Genomic DNA, 21144 nt, shown 5'->3' on the forward strand with positions numbered 1-21144 from the left:
ATCCCATTTTGCTCAGGTGTGTAAGGACACGTTGTTTGATGAACAATTCCGTGTGTGTTAAAGAACTCCTGAAAGACATGATTCACGTATTCCCCCCCATTATCAGAACGAAGAACTCGAATGGTGGCATTATATTGGGTTTGGACAGTGGCATGGAAGGTACGAAAAGCTGGAAAAACTTCATCTTTATTTTTAAGAAGAATAATCCATGAAAGACGTGTGCACTCATCAATGAATGACACAAAATAACGCATGCCTGAGACAGTAGATTCTTTAGAGGGTCCCCAAACATCAGAATGAATTAATTCAAAAGGAAGAAAGCTTTTAGGTGAACTACTAGGGGAATAAGTTGATCGATGACTCTTGCCCAAAACACATGTCTCACAACATAAACAAGACTCGTCCACATTAATAAACAAAGTGGGTATGGATTTTTTCATAATACTAAAAGATGGATGCCCTAAGCGACGATGCCATAACCAAATTTCACTTAACTTGTCAGAAGTGGAGAGTAACGCGGTCCGAGACTGCCCGCCTGGTTTTTCCCCTGCGTACGTCAGATCCAAATGAAACAACCGGCCCCGCAAATACCCCCGACCAATTACTCGTCCGGTGAGAAGATCCTGAAATATCACATACATAGGAAAAAAGGTCACATAGCACTGAGCGTCAGCGTTCAGTTGGGGAACAGATATCAAATGGTGAGATAGAGCAGGTACATAAAGTACATTGTGAAGCTCTATGGTAGGAGTAATACGAACAGACCCTGTCCCTACCACGGGAAATGACTCACCATTAGCATTAGTAACATAGGGTACGGGTGGAGGGGATAATATGGTAAAATAAGATTTGTCATAAGTCATATGATCAGACGCACCAGAATCAATAATCCATGTATCAGAACTACCAGAGTGAGAAATATTAAAAGCCATACCAATTAAAGAAGAATCGGTCTTTGGTGCACTTGCACTGACAGTGAGGATGCACAGACAAGGAAAAAGACAAATGATTCTTGCCGGACCGGGTCGGGTCGGATGGACCGGGTCGGGTCGGATGGACCGGGTCGGGTCGGGTGGACCGGGTCGGGTCGGGTAGGCGGACCGGGTCGGATCGGCGGACCGGGTCGGGTCGAGACCGGGCCGGATCGAGACCGGGCCGGGTCGAGAGCGGGCCGGGTCGGGTCGGGTTGAGAGATAAATGTAGGGTTTCTGAAGGAAAATTTCGGGAAAGATTTCGGAGAGAGGAGAAAGAGATGGAGGTGCAGAGCAGAGAGAAAGGGACAGCGGCGGCTCCGAGCTAGGGTGAATGAATCGGCGTCTCGGAGATGAGAAGCACCGGAGGGCGTCTCGGAGATGAGGGACCACCGGAGGGCGTCTCGGAGATGAGGAGCAGTGAATCGGCGGGATCGGCGGGTCGATTCGGAGATGAGGTTGTGGAGAATGAGTTTGATAAGAATAGCAGTGAGGTTGAGGAGCCGAAAGAAGCAGAGGTGGTGGTTGTGGGTGATGTGGATAACGGCGCTCGTCGGTGGGTCGTCTGTGTCGAAGAGAACGGCGCTCGTCGAGGAGAACGGCGCTCGTCGAGGAGGTGAGGTTGCAGCAGCGGGAGCGACGAGGAAGACGGCAACGTGTTGACTTCTGGAGGACGACGCCGGGAACAAAAAACACAGTTGGTTATTCCGACTAATTACCGGAAGCTCCAAACACCAAAAACAGGTAAAACAGAGCACAGCTCTGATACCAACTGGAATTAATTGGATATATAACTTGATGATTTCTTCATACACATATCAACCTATATATACTAATCTACGAATTCACTTTCCGGGATTCACTCCGTAAAACACGGATCATGTTTCCCGCCACTATACATGCCAACAGTTTGTATGTGCAGATACCATATTCCCCACACAATCCCTGAACCAGGCATGAATCAACACCAGCAGGCAACCATGACAGTTCCCACAACCCTGTCGATTCATTGAGACTGTACAACCTTAAGACGCCATCATAGTCCATTGTTAACCGCCGCTTTGGACCAACCCCATAGTCAGATGCATAAAACAGCATATTGTCACTGGATACAAAGTGTCCAGCCTCATCTAAAATAGCCATTCTAGTGCTGTTGTAAGGATTTCTACCATTTACAAAAACATTTGAAACAAGCTCGGGCCAATAAACACTAGAAAGTTGAGGGCCATTGTAGATGAGAAACAAAATGTTGTTATCATCGAACTTCAAGTTGTAGTATCCAGATAAGTATGTACCTTGGCTTCTCATGGACACCAACGTTTTGTTCTTGGTGAGCGGCTGTGTTGGTAGAAGTGTGTCTGTTGGAGAATTAAAGCTCTGCCAGATGATCGTGCCATCTTGGTTAGTTAGCACCAAATTTCCTGTCTCAAGAAGCTGAAGTTCCACGATTTCCTTGAGGATTGTATTAGTTTCCCACACAACTGAACCTTGTGCATCTGTTAAAACCAGGTTGCCAGCTCCATGGAGGGTTAGCTTCGAGCCGCTTTCACTGATGGGCTTATCTCGGTTAGCCATCCAGACAACAGTTTTATCAACAGTATTGGTGAACCATATTGAATAACAGGAGGCATTGGCGCCAACTTTGTAAAATCCACTAGAAAATGTTCCACCTGGAGAAACCAAGAAGTTGCTCTCTTCCTCAGCTTTCAAGGAGTTCCCTTGCTTTAAGCTTGGCAGCCCTTCTAATTTTGCTCGACTCTTAGCAAAGGTTATTGCAAATAGCAAAAGAAGAATACACTTGGAGATTTTCATGGTGGAGTTTTTCAAAAATGCTTTAGCCCTGGAGATGGCAGCTGACCAATCTAGACTTATAATGTGGCCTTCTTTCGCAATCTGAATGAGATTATACCGGCGGCTTTGTTCAGGAATCTGTAACGAAATTGAGTTTTTCAACGTCAGAAGAGATTGATTTTGTGGTCTTGGTTACATTGTCATGATAGTTGTTTTCTATTAATTATATTCCCATGAATTAATGAGATTCAATGAAGCAGTCGTGTTTGACAGCTCTGTTTCAGATATGCCAATCATGATGAAATATAATACTGGAGTTTATTCATTCCGTTGTGTGGTGTCGGATAGTTCTAGTCGCAATCACTGAGACTGCAATGACTTTGCATTATAGCCTTTGCAATTTTATATCTAATGACTCAAATACAAAACATTCAGAAATCACGTTCAGTAATTTATCTTTTAAGAAAAAGCTTGCAGTTCAAGTAAAGTTTACATATGCACTTACCTGTAGGCTTGTAAGAAACAAATTTATTTTACAGATGCATATAGGATTCATCTTCACAATCTAGCATAGCTTGGACTACTGAATCCATTGTTGGTCTCTTGCTCCTATCTTCTTCCACACAAGAAATGCCAATCTCAACCATCTTTTCTGCTTGTTTTCTGCTGAACTGAACTTCCCTTCTAGTCTTGGATCCAATATATCCTCGATCCATGAATCTTCTCCACATTTGATCTTCCTTTTTACTATCCTCACACACCTTGTCAGCTCTGCCTCTTGCTCCTCGCTGTCCTCCTCTGCCCAATTTGAAAGACGAAGGCCCTTCACCAACTCTAAGATTACCAACCCATAACTGTAAGCATCCACTTTGGCAGTGATCGGAAGGTTCCGATCCCACTCTGGGGCCATGTACCCTTTTGTTCCTCGAATTTGAGAGAAAATTGAGCTCTTGCTGCCTCTCTGAGACAATTTTGCTACCCCAAATCTGCTATCTTTGCCTCAAAATTAGCATCCAGAAGTATATTTTCAGGCTTCACATCACAATGGATAACCCATTCTAGACACTCATGATGAAGATAGGCTAAACCCTTCGCTACCCCTAATGCAACTTTAAACCTTTCTTGGCATCCAAGAAAAATTGGGGGAAACAGGTGCTTGTCTAGTAATCCATGTTCAATAAATTCAGACACTAAGAGTCTTTGTTTGTCTTCTGAACAGAATCCCCATATTCTCACTAGATTCATGTGATTGATTTTACCATTTGTGCTTACTTCAGCCCAGAACACATCTTCACCTTGATAAATGTCCGCCAATTTCTTCACAGCAACCACTCTCTCATCTTCCAGAACACCTTAAAAACAGCTCCAGATGCCCCTCTTCCCAGCTCCTTGTTGAAATTATTAGTTGCCTTCTTGAGCTCAATAATCCGAAACATTCTAAATTGACTAGAGATCATATGATATCCATTTTCAATAGGAGCTCTAGCACCATTTCTTCTGAAAAGTAACCACCAACCTGAGAGTATGAAGAGAATTTCAACTGCACCAGCTGCAGCAGCAAACCAATACAGATACATCCATCTTACCCTTTTACTAGTATTGTCATACATGGAAGCAGAGCCCATTTTTCTGGCCTCAGGTATGTTACATGAGTCCGAGGCGTTGAGCTTGGTGATAAGTAACATTGCCTCCACACTCGCAGGCATTCTCAAGTATATAGCTAAATGCCTCACACCGGCAATCCCCCAAGCAGAGCTGTTTGCAATGATCAAATGAAACTGTTTCACTATAATTGAGATCAAATCCATAGAAATCTACCTGTGGAATCAGCACAAATTTCTCTTCTTGGGACTTCGAGCTGTACGCTTGAATTTAGGCCTGCAACCCAAGTTCAAGTTACTTGCATTGACTACTTCATAGCCAGGAGGACATGAACACTTTGGCCCTCGCGTATAAGTACAGATCCCATTTCGCCCACATGTCCCATGAACCTTAGAGCTGCACCATAGCTTGCCATGTGATTATCCACAAACATGTTGAGCTATTCAGACTATAAAGTCATAGATTTCCATCATAGTCCTTCGTCAACCTCCTTTTCACTCTCAGACCCATGTCAAAAGCACTAAATTGCAGTCCATCACTAGACGAAAAGCTACCTAGTTCATCTAGAACAGCAACTCTACTACTATTGTAAGAAGTTCTGCCATTCTGGAATACATTATAATCAGGGTCAGGCCAATACAGGTTTGAAATGTCAGGACCATCATACATCAACTTTAAAACATTATCATTATCAAAATAGAAACTAAAATAGACAGTACCTAAATCCCCCCTTCCCAAATTAGAGAACAACTTATTGCTATTTCTAAAGTATTGGTTTGGGAGGAGAGTATCAGTAGGAAAATCAAAGCTTTGCCATAGAACTTTACCACTAGGGTCCTTCAGAACAAGGTTGCCAGTATCCAAAAGCTCAGCTCTATCTGCAACACTACTGGCACTCGAGTTGGTGCTGCTCTCCCAAATGGTGCCTCCGTCTACATCATTCAAGACCATCGAGCCGTCTCGCCTCAAATGAACTCTAGACCCCAAGCCATTGACTGGCTTGTCCCTGTTGGCCATCCAAACAACGGTATTGTCTCTTGAGCCTGTGAACCAAACTGAGAAACAGTTGGCATTTCTGCCAACCTCATAAAAACCACAAGTAAAGGACTTGTCTGGTGAGGTTAGGAAACCTGAATCATCTTCCACAAAAAGAGAGGAACCTCTCTTGAGACTTGTTAAGGTTTTTGAGGTTGCAAAACAGAGGAGACATACAAAGGTGATGACTGATAAAGCTTTGTACTTCATTTTTGCTCTAGTGTCTTTACGTTTGTGAACTCCTGCCTCTGTTTAGATACTAGAAGATCGAGACTGAAGAGTATGAGGACCAAAAAAGTCATCAATGGCTATCATTTCTCTATTTAGTGGCGGACCTACTCAAAGGCATGCAGTGGCCGTGTGTTACACCCTCGCTAATGTTATAGTAGGCAGGGGCGCGCAAGCCATGGTTTCACTTTGCATCTTATCCATGTGTGAGAAGCTTGAAACAGGGAATAGGAGCATAGGAACAAGACAGAGAACAAGTGCAGACTCGTACGGAGCTATTAGCCTCGCTAGCAGGCAGACATATTAGCCTCACCAGCAAATAGCATAGGCAGACTGAGACCCTGAATGCAACTCAGACCCAAGCAAGGATGACCCGAAGGCAACGTAGATCCGTGCATGGATATTAGCCTCGCCAGCAGTAGCAGCGACAGAGGGCGGTGCAGGCATATTAGCCTCACCAGGCAGTTGCATAACGTGCATGCATATTAGCCTCGTCAGCAGACGGTTACGGGTATATTAGCCTCGTTAGCAGGGGCAGTTGCAGAGCAAAAATAATGACAGTTACCTAGGCAGTTACAAAAGCTTTATGAGAGGTTACTTGGCTTCTTAGTGGACAATTATTTAAGGACAGTTGGCGCATGTTGAAAGGAGATTATTCAAGGGCAGTTGGTGCACGATTTATGGAGAAGTTACTTGGGCAGTTGCATGTCTTGGAAAAGCATGCCACCTCATCTTAGCAGTTAATAAACCCAGTAGTAGGGGTTGTCCACTACACCTATAGTTAAGGCATTTATGTCATGTGTCTTATAGAAGTTGGGGATGTCAACTTCCATGCTAGTTAGTAGGTTTAAATAGTTTGTAGATCAAAACATGAGACTTTGGGGTTAAACAAACCATTGTAAAGATCCATGCTAGGTTTTAGATTGTATTGAATTCATAAATGAGAAAAATGACACTAGTTCCAGAAAACCGAGTATGTATGTGATTACTTGTTAACCCCCACACGCAATTGGAAACCGGGAAACACTTGGGTGTAGAGAGACTTGTGAGTTGGGAGATAATCACTCATAAGGGTAGAACATAGATATTCTGCTGCGTAGAACAAAGAGTATGTACAATGATTCAAGCATACACCATCGAATACAAGGTGTAGTGCAAGGAGGATGGTTGTGATTGATTTCCTAGTGCCATCATAGGTAGAAGGTAGGCGAGAAAAATTAGCTTGCACACGGTTGGCATGTAAAACATGTGATACCTGTGACACTGTGGGACCCCACGTTTTTCGTTTTTTTTTCAATCATATGTATTTCATTATTTGAATTCAATAATTTCAATTCATATTATTGATAATTGTATATAATGACACCGAGAGGTGGATCCAGGATTAGTTTTAAAGACACAATTTTTATGTTAAAGTTTGAAACCCCAGTGGGAGAATATGGAAATATATCAAATCCAACTGACAGAAATAAGAGAACTTCAAAAGGAACAAAGCAATAATAGACCTTTGACCTCTCAACGAAGAGAGAAGACAAACAACAAAAGAAAAAAGAAGAGCAACACCAAACAATCTAAGCAGGAATAATGAATTATCCTTTCAATTAGTAATTCATGCATTGATGAAGAGAAATTGAAAACCCTATAACTCTAATCGGAGCATACCAAATAATTTCAAATGAATTAGAACAAGACATTAGTCTAATAGAAGACACTAGAAGATAAATTGAGCTAGACAAAGATTGAAAAATGAGAACCACATATTAGAGAGAAAAAAGATTTTCGCATGGAAAATAGTAAAAGAAGCAAATTTTCAGCCTCATTCTAGTTCTAAAAAGAATTTTTTTTTCTGATTTATATATATACTAGGGTTTTTACAGCCTAAAGTACTCTGGGCTTGAACCTAAGTGGCCCTTCTAAATAGGTACGCCACTAATGACACCCCTCCAATCTAATCACATATACTGGTGTCGATCAACCATATTTCGAACTTGAGTTATCACTCGCCGAAGTGTGCACTAATGTTTTTTTTGTTAAAAGTGTCCACTAATGTATCATAACCTTTTATATTAGGTTTATAATAAAACAATCGCATTATGAAGCGACTATATGAAGGAAACTTCTCGGGATCGATTGACAACAGCCAATTTGATCAGTATATATATTAGTATTCTTGTAAAAATTTCATCCAATTCGGACCTCATTTGACCGTCGGAATTTCCGGTAAACTGAAAACACTACTAATATGCTATAAGGGAGGACCTATTACAAAAATGTCAACGCTGAAAGCCGTTTGCATATTTGAAATCACCTAATTTTTGTTACCTAACGTGCGCGGTCACACTGAGGAAACTCATTTAGCAAAGCTCCGGTCAATGAGGTTTCAATATGTCAAAACACATCTTTTTTTATGGACCGTAGGTACGAATGATCAAACCATGTCCAAAACGAATGAAATTTTCACGGGGTCCCTAAATATATATATCGATCATATCTGCTGGTGTCGATTGACCCATATTTCGAATTGGAGTTGGCGATCGCCTAAGTGTCCACTAATGTATCATGACCTTTTATATTAGGTTTAGAATAAAACTATCACATTATGAAGCGACTATATGAAGGAAACTTCTCGGGATCGATCGACACCAGCCAATGTGATCGGTATATATATTTAGTGACCCTGTAAAAATTTCATTCAATTCGAACCTCGTTTGACCGTCAGAATTTTTGGTAAATCGAAAACACCACTAATATGCCCTAATGGATGACCTATTACAAATATGCGAACGCCGAAAGCCGTTTTCATATCTAAAATCACCTAATTTTTTGTTACCTATCGTGCGCAGTCGCACTGAAGAAATTCATTAGGCAAAGCCTCGGTCAATGGGGTTTCAATATGTCAAAACGCCTTTTTTAGTTGACCGTTGATACAAACGGTTAAACCAAGTCCAAAAAACGGACAAATTTTTACGGATTCCCTAAATATATATACCGGTCACATCTATTGGTGTCGATCGACCATATTTCGAACTGAAGTTGTTGATCACCGAAGTGTCCATTAATGTATCATAATTTTTATATTAGGTTTTATAATAAAACATCGCATTATGAAGAGACTATATGAAGGAAACTTCTCAGAATCAATCGACACCATCCGATGTGATCGGTATATATATTTATTGACCATTTTAAAATTTCATTCCATTCGGACCTCGTTTGACCTTCAGAATTTCCGGTAAACCAAAAACAAACTAATATGCCCTAAGGGGAGACCTATTATCAAGATGTGAATGCGGAAAGCTGTTTACATATATTTGAAATCACCTAATTTTTTTTACCGATCGTGGGTGGTCGCAAAAAGGAAACTCATTTGGCAAAGCCCCGGTCAATAGGGTTTTATTATGTCAAAATGTCTTTTATTTTGTTAACCGTAAGTACAAACGGTTGAACCATGTTCAAAACAGATGAAATTTTTACAAGGTCCCTAAATATATATATCGATCACATCTACTGGTGTCAATCAACAATATTTCGAAACTATAATTTATTTGTGACTTTTTTTTAGAATGTTTTCTAATAATTATTTTATTGTTTCAAACCCTTAAATTAAAGTATTATGTTTTTTTTTCTAATACAAGACTCAGCCCGCAAAAGCTTGTAAGGCCCGCTTTAGGTGGGCAGGCTTGAATCTTTATATTTGTGAATATACCCGACCCAGTCCGGTCCGTAACTTATTTAAATTGACTAAGGTTCGTCCCGGCCCGGTCCCACCACTCATAAATCGGGCCAGTTGAAGATCCTTAGCTCCGCCACTCTATGTTGTACAACTAATTTTCATAAGAGAAAATCGTAATGTCACATGTATTTGGATCCAACCATCCTTATATTAGATTCTTTTTATGAGGGGTTGTTAGACGTCTTACGTTTCAGGAAGGGTCCAAAATATGTAATTGATCCGAAGTGTTCAAGATTCTCAAAGATCTTCCATTCTTATATATTACCAAGGTCAGGGGCGGAAGTGGCGGGCTGGTAGGGCTATAGCCCATCCGAAATTTTGGCTAAAATACCCCCAACTATATGTATATTATCTATATCAGCCCTGTAGCCCAGAAAAAAAAATTTATACCTAACCTCAACTCTTATTATGCTAACTTCCTCAGTTGTGTGATGTGGGTCAGTGGACATGCTTGCTAAGGTTGGAGTTCATCACTAGTCTGCTGATATCCTGAACAACAGGTCAGTTTCTATCTCTCTCTTTATTATTATTGCAATTTGTGTTATAGTTCGTTGTTTTGCTTTGAACATATGCTCTGTAATCAGATCCTCTTGAGTCTTGAACTGATTACATCACTGTGTATACTTTGTAGTCTACATGGGACTCTTAATTGGTAATTGAAAATTATATTTATGTCTTACCTTGAATGATGGGTCTTCAAAAAGAGCAGCATCAGTTGGCAATATTAGTAGATCCCTTTTTTCCTTGATATCCTGAACAAAACAACAACAATAAGAAAAAGAAAAACCAGTAATGAGCCCGCATCTCCATTTAACCTCATGTTGGGAGTAGTGTCAAAAATTAACTAATTAAGTGTATGTTCATATTTCAAACCTTGAAGTACGAATTATCAAATTTTAACCATTGAGCTGTGCAAGATTGTCCTCCTGGTGCGCTTGGCCCATCTTTTTGTTATGCAAAATAGTGATAGTTAACTTGTTGATTAAAGAATCGAAATTATTGTTCTTATTATTAGCTACATATGCTTGTTAGTTGTTAGTTGTTAGTTGTTAGTGTACTTGTGAATTAAAGGCAATGTTAATTAGTTGTTAGTTGTTAGTGTACTTCTGAATTCCAACTTATGTGAAGGGAATGTTAATTAGTTCAGCATTAAGAAACCAAATAATTAATGGAAGGTAATTGACCACTTTAAGCATTTCCATTACCTGTACAATATCATGGTACTGCCTTGCAATGTTATTGAAGACCTAGTTTTGTGCAAAAAGACCATCTGTTATATATCCTCCTAAACAGAATATGGCTGCTATCAGTCTGCAGGAACAAAAAATTATGTACTTGTTTCATCCGTTGTAGTATTCAGTCAATTTTCTATCTGCTGAATACTGATCTTCCTTCAAAGCTGCTTCCTCCCCTTCCAGCTCCTCAATTATTAACTTTACCCTGATATACTCACCAGGAAAAGAGAAACAAACTATAGATCACCTTCTCAAAAAAAAAAAACACACACACACACACACAATGGCTATCATTCTTCGCTTTGTTGATTGTCATGGGTTTATTAGAGAACGATTTTTCAAGGTTATTTGTGTTGGAGACACTTGTTCTCAAACTTTGAAAAATGAGATATCCAAGGTGCTTGCTCAATATGATCTTCAAGTAGAAAATATGAGGGGTCAAGGATATGATGGTGCTAGTAACATGCGAGGTCAGTTTAATGGTTTACAAGCTTTGTTTAGAGAAGAATGTAAATATGCATATTATGTGCATTGTTTTGCTCATCGCTTACAATTGGCTTTGATTGCCTCATCTAGAGGAGTGCATGATGTTTGACAATTCTTTTCTTCTCTAAATGTGATTGTGAATTTTGTTGACTCTTCTGCAAAACGTCATTCAGCGTTAAGAGCTATTAGAGAAGAGGAAATTGCAGATTTAGTGGCTGAATGTAAACTTGAAACTGGTATAGGGGCTAATCAGACTACTACTTTGCAACGGACAGGGGCTACTCGTTGGGGTTCACATTTTCGCTCTATTTCAAGTTTGATAAAATTGTTTGGAGCCACCCAGAAAACTCTTGCAGATTTGGTAATTAATGGACTTCCCAAAATACAAGGAGAAGCAAAGAGTGTAGGTAAAGCTATGAAGAAATTTGATTTTGTGTTTTGCTTATTTTTGATGCATGATATCATGAAGATTACTGATTTTCTTTGTGAGTCATTGCAAAAAAAGGCCATGGACATCTTAAATGCTCTAAGAGTTCTTTCTATTGCAAAACAAAAGCTTCAAGCCATGAGAGATAATGGTTGGGATGATTTAATTTTGAGAATAACATCATTTTGTTGTGAGCATAATATCATTGTTCCAGATTTGTCTACTCCTTACAAGAAAGGTATAGAACGAGCTTGTCCAGAGGATATTAGAAAAGAGCATTATTATCGGATCAATATACTTAATGCTCTGATAGATGTTCAATTGGCAGAGTTGGAGAGTAGATTCCCAGATCAGTCGTTGGAGCTCCTTAATCTTAGTTCTACATTTGATCCGCATGATAATTTTCAGGCATTCAAGCCTGAAGATGTTTGCTCTCTTGCTTTGAGATTTTACCCTATGGATTTTTCTACAGGTGATATGCTTGCTCTATAGATGGAGTGTGGATTTTTTCTATCAGATGTTCAGAGTGATCTAAGATTTGTAAATACAATTTCTATGTCTGATTTATGTTGGCGGTTAGTTGAATCAAGAAAAGTGGATTTTTTTCTAATTCTTTATAGATTGATATGTCTTGTATTAACTCTGCCAGTATCTACAGCAACTACCGAGAGAGCATTTTCATCTATGAATATTTTAAAAACTAGACTTCGAAATAGGATGGAAGATGACTTTCTTGATGATTTGATGGTTCTCTATATTGAGAAAGAGTTTGTTGATAGTGTTCACAATGATGATGTAATTGAGGAGTTTACAAAGTTAGGACCTCGGAGGGTATCATTCGGTTAGTTTTTATATTATGATTGTTGTCATTTTAAATTTATAGGGTTTTGGTTTTATGTCCCTCCTGTTGTATTTTTGAATTTAAATATTAAAGGCGTGAGGATGAGCCTCCCACTGGGTTCCAAACCTCAAACAAAAATTTGTATGCATAAAAGTAGCCATACCCATCTTGAATTCCTAGTTCCGCCCCTGACCAAGGTTTCAAGTTTTCGAGGTGAAATGTTAGCAGAGCAACACAGATCTTAGCAGAGTTTAATGATATGTACTATATATTACTAGGTAGATGCAGAGCAACACAGATCTTAGCAGAGTTTAATGATATGTGTTAATTTATCGCACAGATAATTGTATAAAGATGGAAAAACAGACTTTATTTGCCATATTCGATTGTGTTTTTTGAATGTTTATTTGGGTTTTTAATACATAATTCTTTTGTGTAATTGTGTTTGATATAAAAGGTATTTTGGGTAAAAAAAAACTTTTTGGTGATTTTGTTAGATGCCCGCTTTATATATAGTAGTAACTGTAGTATATATAGATAGATAAATCCTGTGAATATCTAAGATCATTATGCTATTACATAAAGAATTGTATGTTTGTTCGAGCTAGGAAAAAAAATCTTCCTCAAAGAACAATCAGCAAGCCTCGATATCGAACCCTAGACGGTTCGACCTTTCCTTCTCTGTTGTTACCGGCGTGCCATTACCTTTGAGTTAGGTACAACTGTTGCTTTGTTTGACGATGATTGCGCTCACGTACTGTCTTCGTCTCAAACGAATGCTCCGCAGTTGCTGATAAACCGCTGAAGTTCGAATGACCTATACACAACCAAAGTTGCTAGGTATCTTTCACTCCACCTCCAGTAGATGGCCGATCTTACTTTAGACCGCTTGGGGAAAAGCAGAGCTTATAATGCGTCGTTGATAGCAGGACTTTCTCGCTGTAAGGAAATTGCTGACTAGTGCAGGTTTTTGTGTTTGCTAGAAGCTAGGCTAGCGACTCGATGGACTTGACTCTAGTTGCCGAAGTTAATCAGACTTGTTGCTACATACAGCGCGAGGCGTAGATCTGGGTAGCTTCGCTCCGATGGGAGACTTGGTTGCCGAAGTGAATCGGACTTTTACTCCGTGTGGAGATTTGACTATGCGGTTGCGCGATAGTTTGTTTGACGTTGTTATTCAGCATATTCGACCCCTTTATATAGAGAACACAAATTGTTCTCTTGCGGATCAAGTCTTGAGAACCTCCTAGTTGATTTAGATTCACCTTCCTTAATCAACTCAGATTCTATACAGCAATAGTCCCCTAAATCTATTCCGATACGGCAGGTAATCTTACTCTATGATAAATTTTCCCTAAATAACCGGTCCACAAGCCTAAATAGTCTAAATAATACCGGAGTATTATTTTAGGCACAAACACTATTAATGAAATATTAAACTTAAGAGCGACGGACTCGAATTTGTGATATCATCCGGTAGCAGAGGTTGGGTAACCAAGTTGAGTAAGCAAGAAAATGACATTACGGTACGTTACTAGCCTACCAAGTATGAATTTATGTGATTTGGTCAATAATATTCTACCCTAATTATGGTGTTTCACCATTTTTATTAGGCCTGAGACTTTAGACCCGAGAACCGTTTAAAACCGTCAAAACCGCACCGAAATGGTTGATTCGATTCATTTCTAAAAAAACAATTACTCACCCTAGAGGAATCGCACTAAAACAACCGATTCAATTCGATTTCGGTTCCTATTTTTGAAAATGATTTTGGAACCGTTAGAACCAGTATTCACAACTATATAAGAAAAACTCCTAAAAGAAACATCTTTGGTCACCAAATCCCTCGTCACTTTTTTTTTGTTACAAAAAATTTTGGTGAGAGCTTGGTTACGCTACACCACCATCGCCAGGGCATACCCACAACCTCAACCCTGAAGGACTTACGACGGACACGTACATGTCACACAGCCCTCAGGTATGGATTTCTGCATAAGAATTTACAGATCGCGAGCCAACGAGGTCTGCTGGCAGCGGGGATCGAACCTATGTGGGTGATACACCTCAAGTCCGCCCTTGCCAACTGAGCCAAACCTCGTTAGTTTCTTTTCTTTACTTCTTAGACTCATATTAATCACTATATAAACTTTTTTAAAAAAAAAAACATATTCACTTTGCCTTACGTCCTAACTTCCTCTATTATTTTGTTACTCCCTATAATCCAAATTATCTTAGGTTTGCTATATAGATATATATATATATAGATATATATATATCTCTCTCTCTCTCAATTCTTTTTTAAATAATTTATGTTAATTGTTGATCATTGGGTAATTGTACTAAAGAGATTGTTGACGTTATGTATTTGCATTTTAATGTTGGTATATTATATGGTTATTATTTAAGGCTTGGAGATGAATATATATTACAATAAACTTTTAGAACCGTAAAAACCCGGAAACTGACCCGATATATGCGATTTGATTCGATTCCGGTTTTCCGAAAACAAATGGTACTAAATCCGGACCGTTATTTCTTTTTGCGATTCAAGTTCCGGTTCAGGGAAAAATCAGTATTTTGAAACCGGTCTCAGACCTAATTTTTATCCATAGGAAGATAGGTAAAGTGGAATACTTCAATTTCAACAAGGACCCTATTAATATACTCAATAGGGGTTTCTTTGAGAAAGACGAACATGAAAAGCAATTCCAGTGGCGTGAAAATGAAAAGAAAGACGAGCTGTGCATGAAATTGTTTATCCAGATCACTCTAGTGCAGGCTTACCCACCCCAATCTTCAACAAATAAAAACGTAAGCAAAAGAATTATTCCAACAAGTGAAAGCATTAATCCCCCAACAAACACTCCATCAAGAATTTTGGGGCCTTGGCAACTACAAATGGGCATTTTATCATTCCTTTAATGACATAAATGGAATCGCTACAACTAGTTTGATACAAGTTCCACCACCTTCCCACATCCTTCAATCAAATAGCTGTACAAACAAATTTTTATACAATGTAGAGTCAAGCAGTCAAAGAAAGTGAAGCCTACGCTCAACATTTACACTTCCTAAGGAGGGCATTGTTGTTCCTCGCATTTTAACAGAGCCATTCGCTGAGACCTTGAATAACCTTGCCTATCGTTGAGTATACCAATGTAAGTTCGCAGTCTATACCGGTCGGAACTGGTCAGGGAAAACGGTGGATTGAGTATGAGCGATGGTGCTTCCACAAGAAGGAATACCAAGAGACGCACAGCTTTAGAATAATATACTGCTGCACTATCCATGTCACCCATAAGCTCATCAACCTGCATGAAATTTATGAGTATATGTTAAAAACAAACAAAAGGGTAACTTGCGAAATTTCTAAAGATCTTTGCTTTATTTGAACCAAAATTTGGAGATTATTATGCCGTCTTGTTATAATTATCTTGGGCTTCTAATCAGTTTTAAATGTTGGAGTCTAATAAAAGACTCATCTAGCTTTTATTACTGCACTCTACGACTCTATGTTGCATACACACGTGAGGTTATGAATTTTGAATGAACAAACCGATACTCTACTAGATGAATCAGACAAGATGGAGAAAAAGAAAAGTAGACGGAAAGACAGGAATAATTGCATCAAAGAGACATTGGTTAAGGAAAAAAAACAGGAAATTCACACACATGGCTTGTGTGACTTGTATCAACTGGTAACCCGAACTCCAGCATTTTGGCCCAGAAGTTTAAGATGCCAAAAAAAAAAACAGTGATGTTTTTCCTGAAAGTCTAATCTGAGTAAAAATTTGAAGAATTGAGGTGATGCCAGACATGTGTGAAAAATGAGGAGAATGCGGAAAGTAGCCAGAAAGATTAAGATACTCACACCCCCGTGTCTCCCGAAAACTAGAGCAGATTGAAATATTGTCTCCATTGCATCTGGCATCTCCGTATGTCCTGCAACCATGAGAAAGAAAACCGGCAAGTTTGTAATTTGTTGGTTTACAAAACCATGATTTCCCCCGTTCCTTAACATAACTGGGAAAGACTAACAAAACATGTCATATGTTTCCATGCCAATCAAAGAATTTTAGAACCACTTGACCTTATTTAATGAGACAAACATGCATTATGCATACACAACACAAGAATGACTGAAATGTTTCCCCAAAGACAAGCCAATAATACCAGCTCAGTAATGACTTTCTTAATCTCCAGATCATAACCACACAAAACAATGCTCGATCTTAAGGGTACAGAGCATTATGAGCCGATGCCACTTGAAATAAAAGAAATACCAGAGAAAACATGTGAAAATTAATCCATACCAGGATCAATGGCCTTTGCTAGATCTTCTGCATGCTCAACCTCCCGCAGAAATTCCCTCTCAATCTGTGCGGAAAGATCTTCCGGCCCTTGAGAGTTGACAGCTTCAAGGCATTGCTCAGTGTCAGGACTACCATGCTTCTTGCTCGTGCTCCTCCTGATTCTTGTAGTCTCTTGGCTTGGACTTCCTTCCATTGCTGAGGCTGCTTGTGTGTGGCATATGTGAAGTGCTTGCTTCCAAATAGCAAGAATTACAAGCTGAATTGAGAATGCTTCTAGTTGTTTGCCCCCCTCAATCTTTTCAATAGAAAGTTCAAACAGAGAACGTTATTATCGGAAGCTCAGCCGATATAAATTAATTCAGAAGCTGTAAAATTACTGTCTGCAAAAGGCACACAAGAACTTCTAACTGATTAAAGAAATGAAAGCGTTAAACTGTTGTTAGCACAGTAGGAAACACATGATTTACCTTTTCATGAACTAATTCTGTAATAGCGGACACACACTGCTGCAACGAATTAAGCCTTGTTATGCAGTGTGATGATGGCTGCTCCAAAGCATCAGCCATATCAGTTGATCCTAGTGATGTCCCTGGAGCAGAACCCTGACTGTCCAAGCTTCCTATACAACACATGTTTTTACTAGCCGCACCCATAATTGGCATCGGGGCAGTTGACGAGGTGGTTAAAGGGAGACTTTCAGATTTGTATAATGAGTGGCCTGGCTTTGAAGCACTAGCTGAAGTAGAGGACACATCAACTGGGGGTCCAGAGACAAGTACATAATCTTGATCAATCAACTCCATTGAATCCCCAAGTGCTGATGAAACAAATAATATTAAGACATGTTTAATTGTAACCATATACAAATATGACGAGGAAAATAAGAGAAGTATACCTCTTGATCGAGCATTCACTGATTTTTGGTTCGCAGGGTGGTCATATAGATTTCTATCTGATACTTTATGATTGTCAAACCTTTGAGTAGAATTTTCTTTACGTATTGCACTGCTATATCTGAAAGAGGTGCTTGGTGATGCTTCTCGTCTATCAGCTTTGGTATCGAGAGAAAATCCATAAGTAGACTTCATTGAGGGCCTCCTCCTTGAATAAGAAGGGCTCCCCTCAGGACCACTAGAATCATCATCCAAAAGGAAAGGCATACAATCCTCCTGAGAACTTTCTTCCACATTCCTGATACTGCTAGCAGACATAGGAATCCCGTCTCCCATTCTTGAACCCCTCCTACTCCTGCATCACAGATCCTCTTAAAATGTGAGAAATATATCAAAAACCAGACAGACAAAATATGTGCTTAAAGAAATATGTGCTTCACTTACCTTGATGTATTCTCCCGGGGCTTCTGAGCAAGATATGGGTGACTAAAGAACTCTTCAAATGTTAATCGTTCCACTGAAAACACAATGTCAAATAAAGAGTCAATACTATCAAGTTAAAATTTGTTAAATGAATTATAGGAGCTCAGTAAATTTCATTTATTCATTAACATCAATTTTGCCTTCCCTATACATATGAGGTTAGCCACATCAATTCCATGATTCTTTATATTGTATTCCCTATTGTTAATAGCATTTCTTGGATGCTTTTCCATTACTTCATCTAACGTGTGTTTGTACTTCCTCTTGAACCTTCCTATCAACTAAACTTATTTGTCAGTAAAGTTATCTAGTGGTTCATACAACCACTATCTTGGCATTATTGCTTGTTACATTAACAGGTGTTACCGGTTACTGCCAATAAATCCCTAACGCAAACATTTTACATTCCTATTTTTTTTCACTCAATCCAATTATTGGCTTCAATATACAATAAACAAATATTATTATAGAAGGAAAATCTTCCTAGCTCTCCTATGTTATTCATACCACTTTCATATTGTTGAGCAAATAGAGGTGCTTTACTACAGACTGAAATACCTGGATTGCGGCGTAACAATTTCTGACATAAATCCTTGCACTCTGAACTCAAATTGTTGCTATCAGAGGGAAACTGCAACTCTGTTGATTTCACAATGTTCTGAAGCAACTGCCAACACGAGAAAAATAAGGAAAAGTTATAAACATTGAGATACTACTTTGTCCCAGGCAGAGGATTAGTACTCATCCTAGGCCCACATCAAACGGTTCATGCTTTTTAAGAGAGGGAAACAGTATGGGGGAAAGATTTTGTAAATAAACCTGTATTTGATTATTTCCTGTGAATGGGGTTCTACCGGTCACAAGCTGAAATAAAATTGCACCAACACTCCAGAGATCTGCCTGCGTATTTAGTTTAAGGTTAATGCAAACATCTTGTGCAAGGTGGCCATCACTTGAGAAGAGAAAATTTCACCTTTGCATCATACTTTTGAAGTTGCATAATTTCCGGAGCCATGTAAAGTGGTGAACCACACAAAGTCTCAGCAAGGCCACGAGGTTGCAGAGATCTGCCCACACAGAAAGAGATAGGATAAATGGTGTCCTAAATAGATAAAACACAAGTTTCTGAAACTAAAGGCAAAAGGATGTGGACAAAAATACCTTGCAAATCCAAAATCTGCAATCTTCAATACGGAATTGTTGTCATTGGTGGACAGCAAGAGATTCTGTTCCAAGAATGATAAACATTACAAATGCAATGACATAGCTACGTAACCTTTCTGCAGAGACAAGATTACTACATATCAAACAAAATCCTATAGTATCTCTAGACGTCTAGTTATGTATACAATACTGGAAGTTGTACTAAGTAGCTAATCTCAGGCTAACAAAAAAATTCACTCAAGTACCTATGCTAAAGTAAGTGGGAGTGTTTAAATCCTAACAAACAGTCTTATGTTATCCTAGAACCTGGTTTTTTGTTCTTGTTTAGCTCCTAACAAAAGCAAATAGGTATGGTTATATTATGGGTATATAGTGTTTACATCTTACACCATGTAGCATGTTATGTTAGAAAGGCATAAATCAAAACAGCTAATCAGGTAGAATTTTCTGATTATGTGATCCAGATTAAAGCCTGAGAACATACCACGACGAACTATTTGGTAAGATATGGCCAACTTATTAACTTAACAGATAACAGTATCATTTTGTCAAACAAAATCTCTAAGCTAAAGCACATTTGTACATAGAAGTTTCATTCTCCTTACGGTTATAGAATCATAGAAGCTAATCAGATAATAAACAAACCTGTGGCTTTAGATCTCGATGTATAAGATTATTATCGCGAAGCATTTGCAGACCTGACACTGTACATAACACAATCACTAAACATAAGTAGGAGACACAAAACATAGATGGACTTGAATTAGAAAATACAAAAACTTGAGGCAAACCTAGCTGCTGCATGAAGTGCTTTGCAAGAGCTTCAGTTACTTTTCCATGACGTTGAATGTACATAGAAAGATCACCCCCTCTGCAATACTCCAGCACAAGATTTATCTTCCCAGGAACCTATTTGAAAATCAAATGTTAGACAACCTTACACCGGCAATGAAGTGAGAGGCAAAGCTCGAAGATGATTATTGACAGCTCAAAGATGATATAAGTACAATTCCAAATGCCAATTTATCCCAGGTCTACATGTCTTTATCGAGCAAAGTTAATACTCAGTATCATGGGCCTGGGGAAACCATTTTGAGTCTAGTACTCACATTTCTACCTGCCTTGTCATCTAAACAAAGCGTCCACCCCCAAGAGCCTGAACTTAAATTCCTAACTACTGCCATAACAAATGCCAATACTTCAATGCACCATACTCTAAGCCCTGTAACCAAACCTTATTTCCGACAGTAAATTTTTTAAAAAAACCCCTGAAATTTAACTGCCGAATTTTTCCTGCACACTGGCTATCACCTCAAACTAGTCACCAGACTTTTCCTAAGTTTGTATATTCTAAACTAAAGTCATGCCTATTCTGTAAACATCACAGTCTAAATACTATTCTATTTCCCCCCATAAAATTTAAGCTAAATATCCAGAAATTAAACATCAAAATCAAACTGAAAAACAAAACTTCAAAATCCACCAACCTCAATTATATCATGGAGGCGAATAATATTGGGATGGTTGATCTTCTTCAAGATGAAGATCTCCGACATTAAGCTCTCCTGCAGCTTCTTGTTCAGCCGCGCAGTCGCAATCTCCTTGATCGCCACCTCCGTCCCATGGACTCGGTGCCGCGCGTGCCACACCACCGAGAACGAACCCGACCCGATTTGCCGCCCCACTATATAGTCCCCCACCACCCGCCCTCCCCTCCCGGATCCCTGCGCCATCCCAAACCCTAAGCTCCGATTACCGGAATTGAAGCTCCGAAGCCAACTCCAACTTCTGGTTGAATTTGTTAGAGAGGAAAAACAAATAGAGAGAATAATTTGGCTTAGTTGTGATGGGGGAGCTTGTTAAGGATTGAAATGATGGAGATAATTAAAAAAGATTTAAGCAAAAAAATTGATTAGAGATAATAATTGAGATTAGTGCAGAT

The 21144-nt window shown here is 39.1% G+C and overlaps 3 protein-coding genes and 1 pseudogene across 4 annotated transcripts; 1 reads left to right on the plus strand and 3 right to left on the minus strand.

Moving 5' to 3' along the window:
- Positions 1-1808: 1808 nt before the first annotated feature.
- On the minus strand, positions 1809-2783 carry LOC126796759 (putative receptor protein kinase ZmPK1). Its single transcript, XM_050523492.1, has one exon. The coding sequence runs from the start codon at positions 2781-2783 to the stop codon at positions 1809-1811; it is 975 nt and encodes a 324-aa protein (XP_050379449.1).
- Positions 2784-3287: 504 nt separating this feature from the next.
- On the minus strand, positions 3288-5609 carry LOC126796760 (putative receptor protein kinase ZmPK1; annotated as a pseudogene).
- A 5269-nt stretch (positions 5610-10878) lies between these two features.
- On the plus strand, positions 10879-12354 carry LOC126796761 (uncharacterized). The gene is made up of 5 exons (XM_050523494.1): positions 10879-11065; positions 11255-11442; positions 11551-11746; positions 11837-11980; positions 12158-12354. Exons 1-5 carry the CDS (start codon positions 10879-10881, stop codon positions 12352-12354), a joined length of 912 nt encoding a protein of 303 aa, XP_050379451.1.
- Positions 12355-15234: 2880 nt separating this feature from the next.
- LOC126796676 (serine/threonine-protein kinase ATG1c-like) lies at positions 15235-21144 on the minus strand. Of its 2 annotated transcripts, XM_050523412.1 has the most exons (13): positions 20690-21144; positions 19994-20111; positions 19848-19906; positions 19200-19264; positions 19012-19105; positions 18858-18938; positions 18597-18705; positions 18000-18072; positions 17558-17910; positions 17130-17479; positions 16663-16957; positions 16221-16291; positions 15235-15660 (listed from the first exon to the last, which is right to left on the minus strand). In XM_050523412.1, the coding sequence occupies exons 1-13, from the start codon at positions 20933-20935 to the stop codon at positions 15421-15423; spliced, it is 2154 nt and encodes a 717-aa protein (XP_050379369.1). In that variant the 5' UTR covers positions 20936-21144; the 3' UTR covers positions 15235-15420. The 2 variants fall into 2 exon arrangements, with proteins under 2 accessions (XP_050379369.1, XP_050379371.1); XM_050523414.1 differs by lacking the exon at positions 20690-21144 and having other exon boundaries at positions 19200-19318; positions 19994-20050.

The sequence above is a fragment of the Argentina anserina genome, chromosome 6, assembly GCF_933775445.1.
Source record: "Argentina anserina chromosome 6, drPotAnse1.1, whole genome shotgun sequence".
Classification (NCBI taxonomy): Eukaryota; Viridiplantae; Streptophyta; class Magnoliopsida; order Rosales; family Rosaceae; genus Argentina; species Argentina anserina.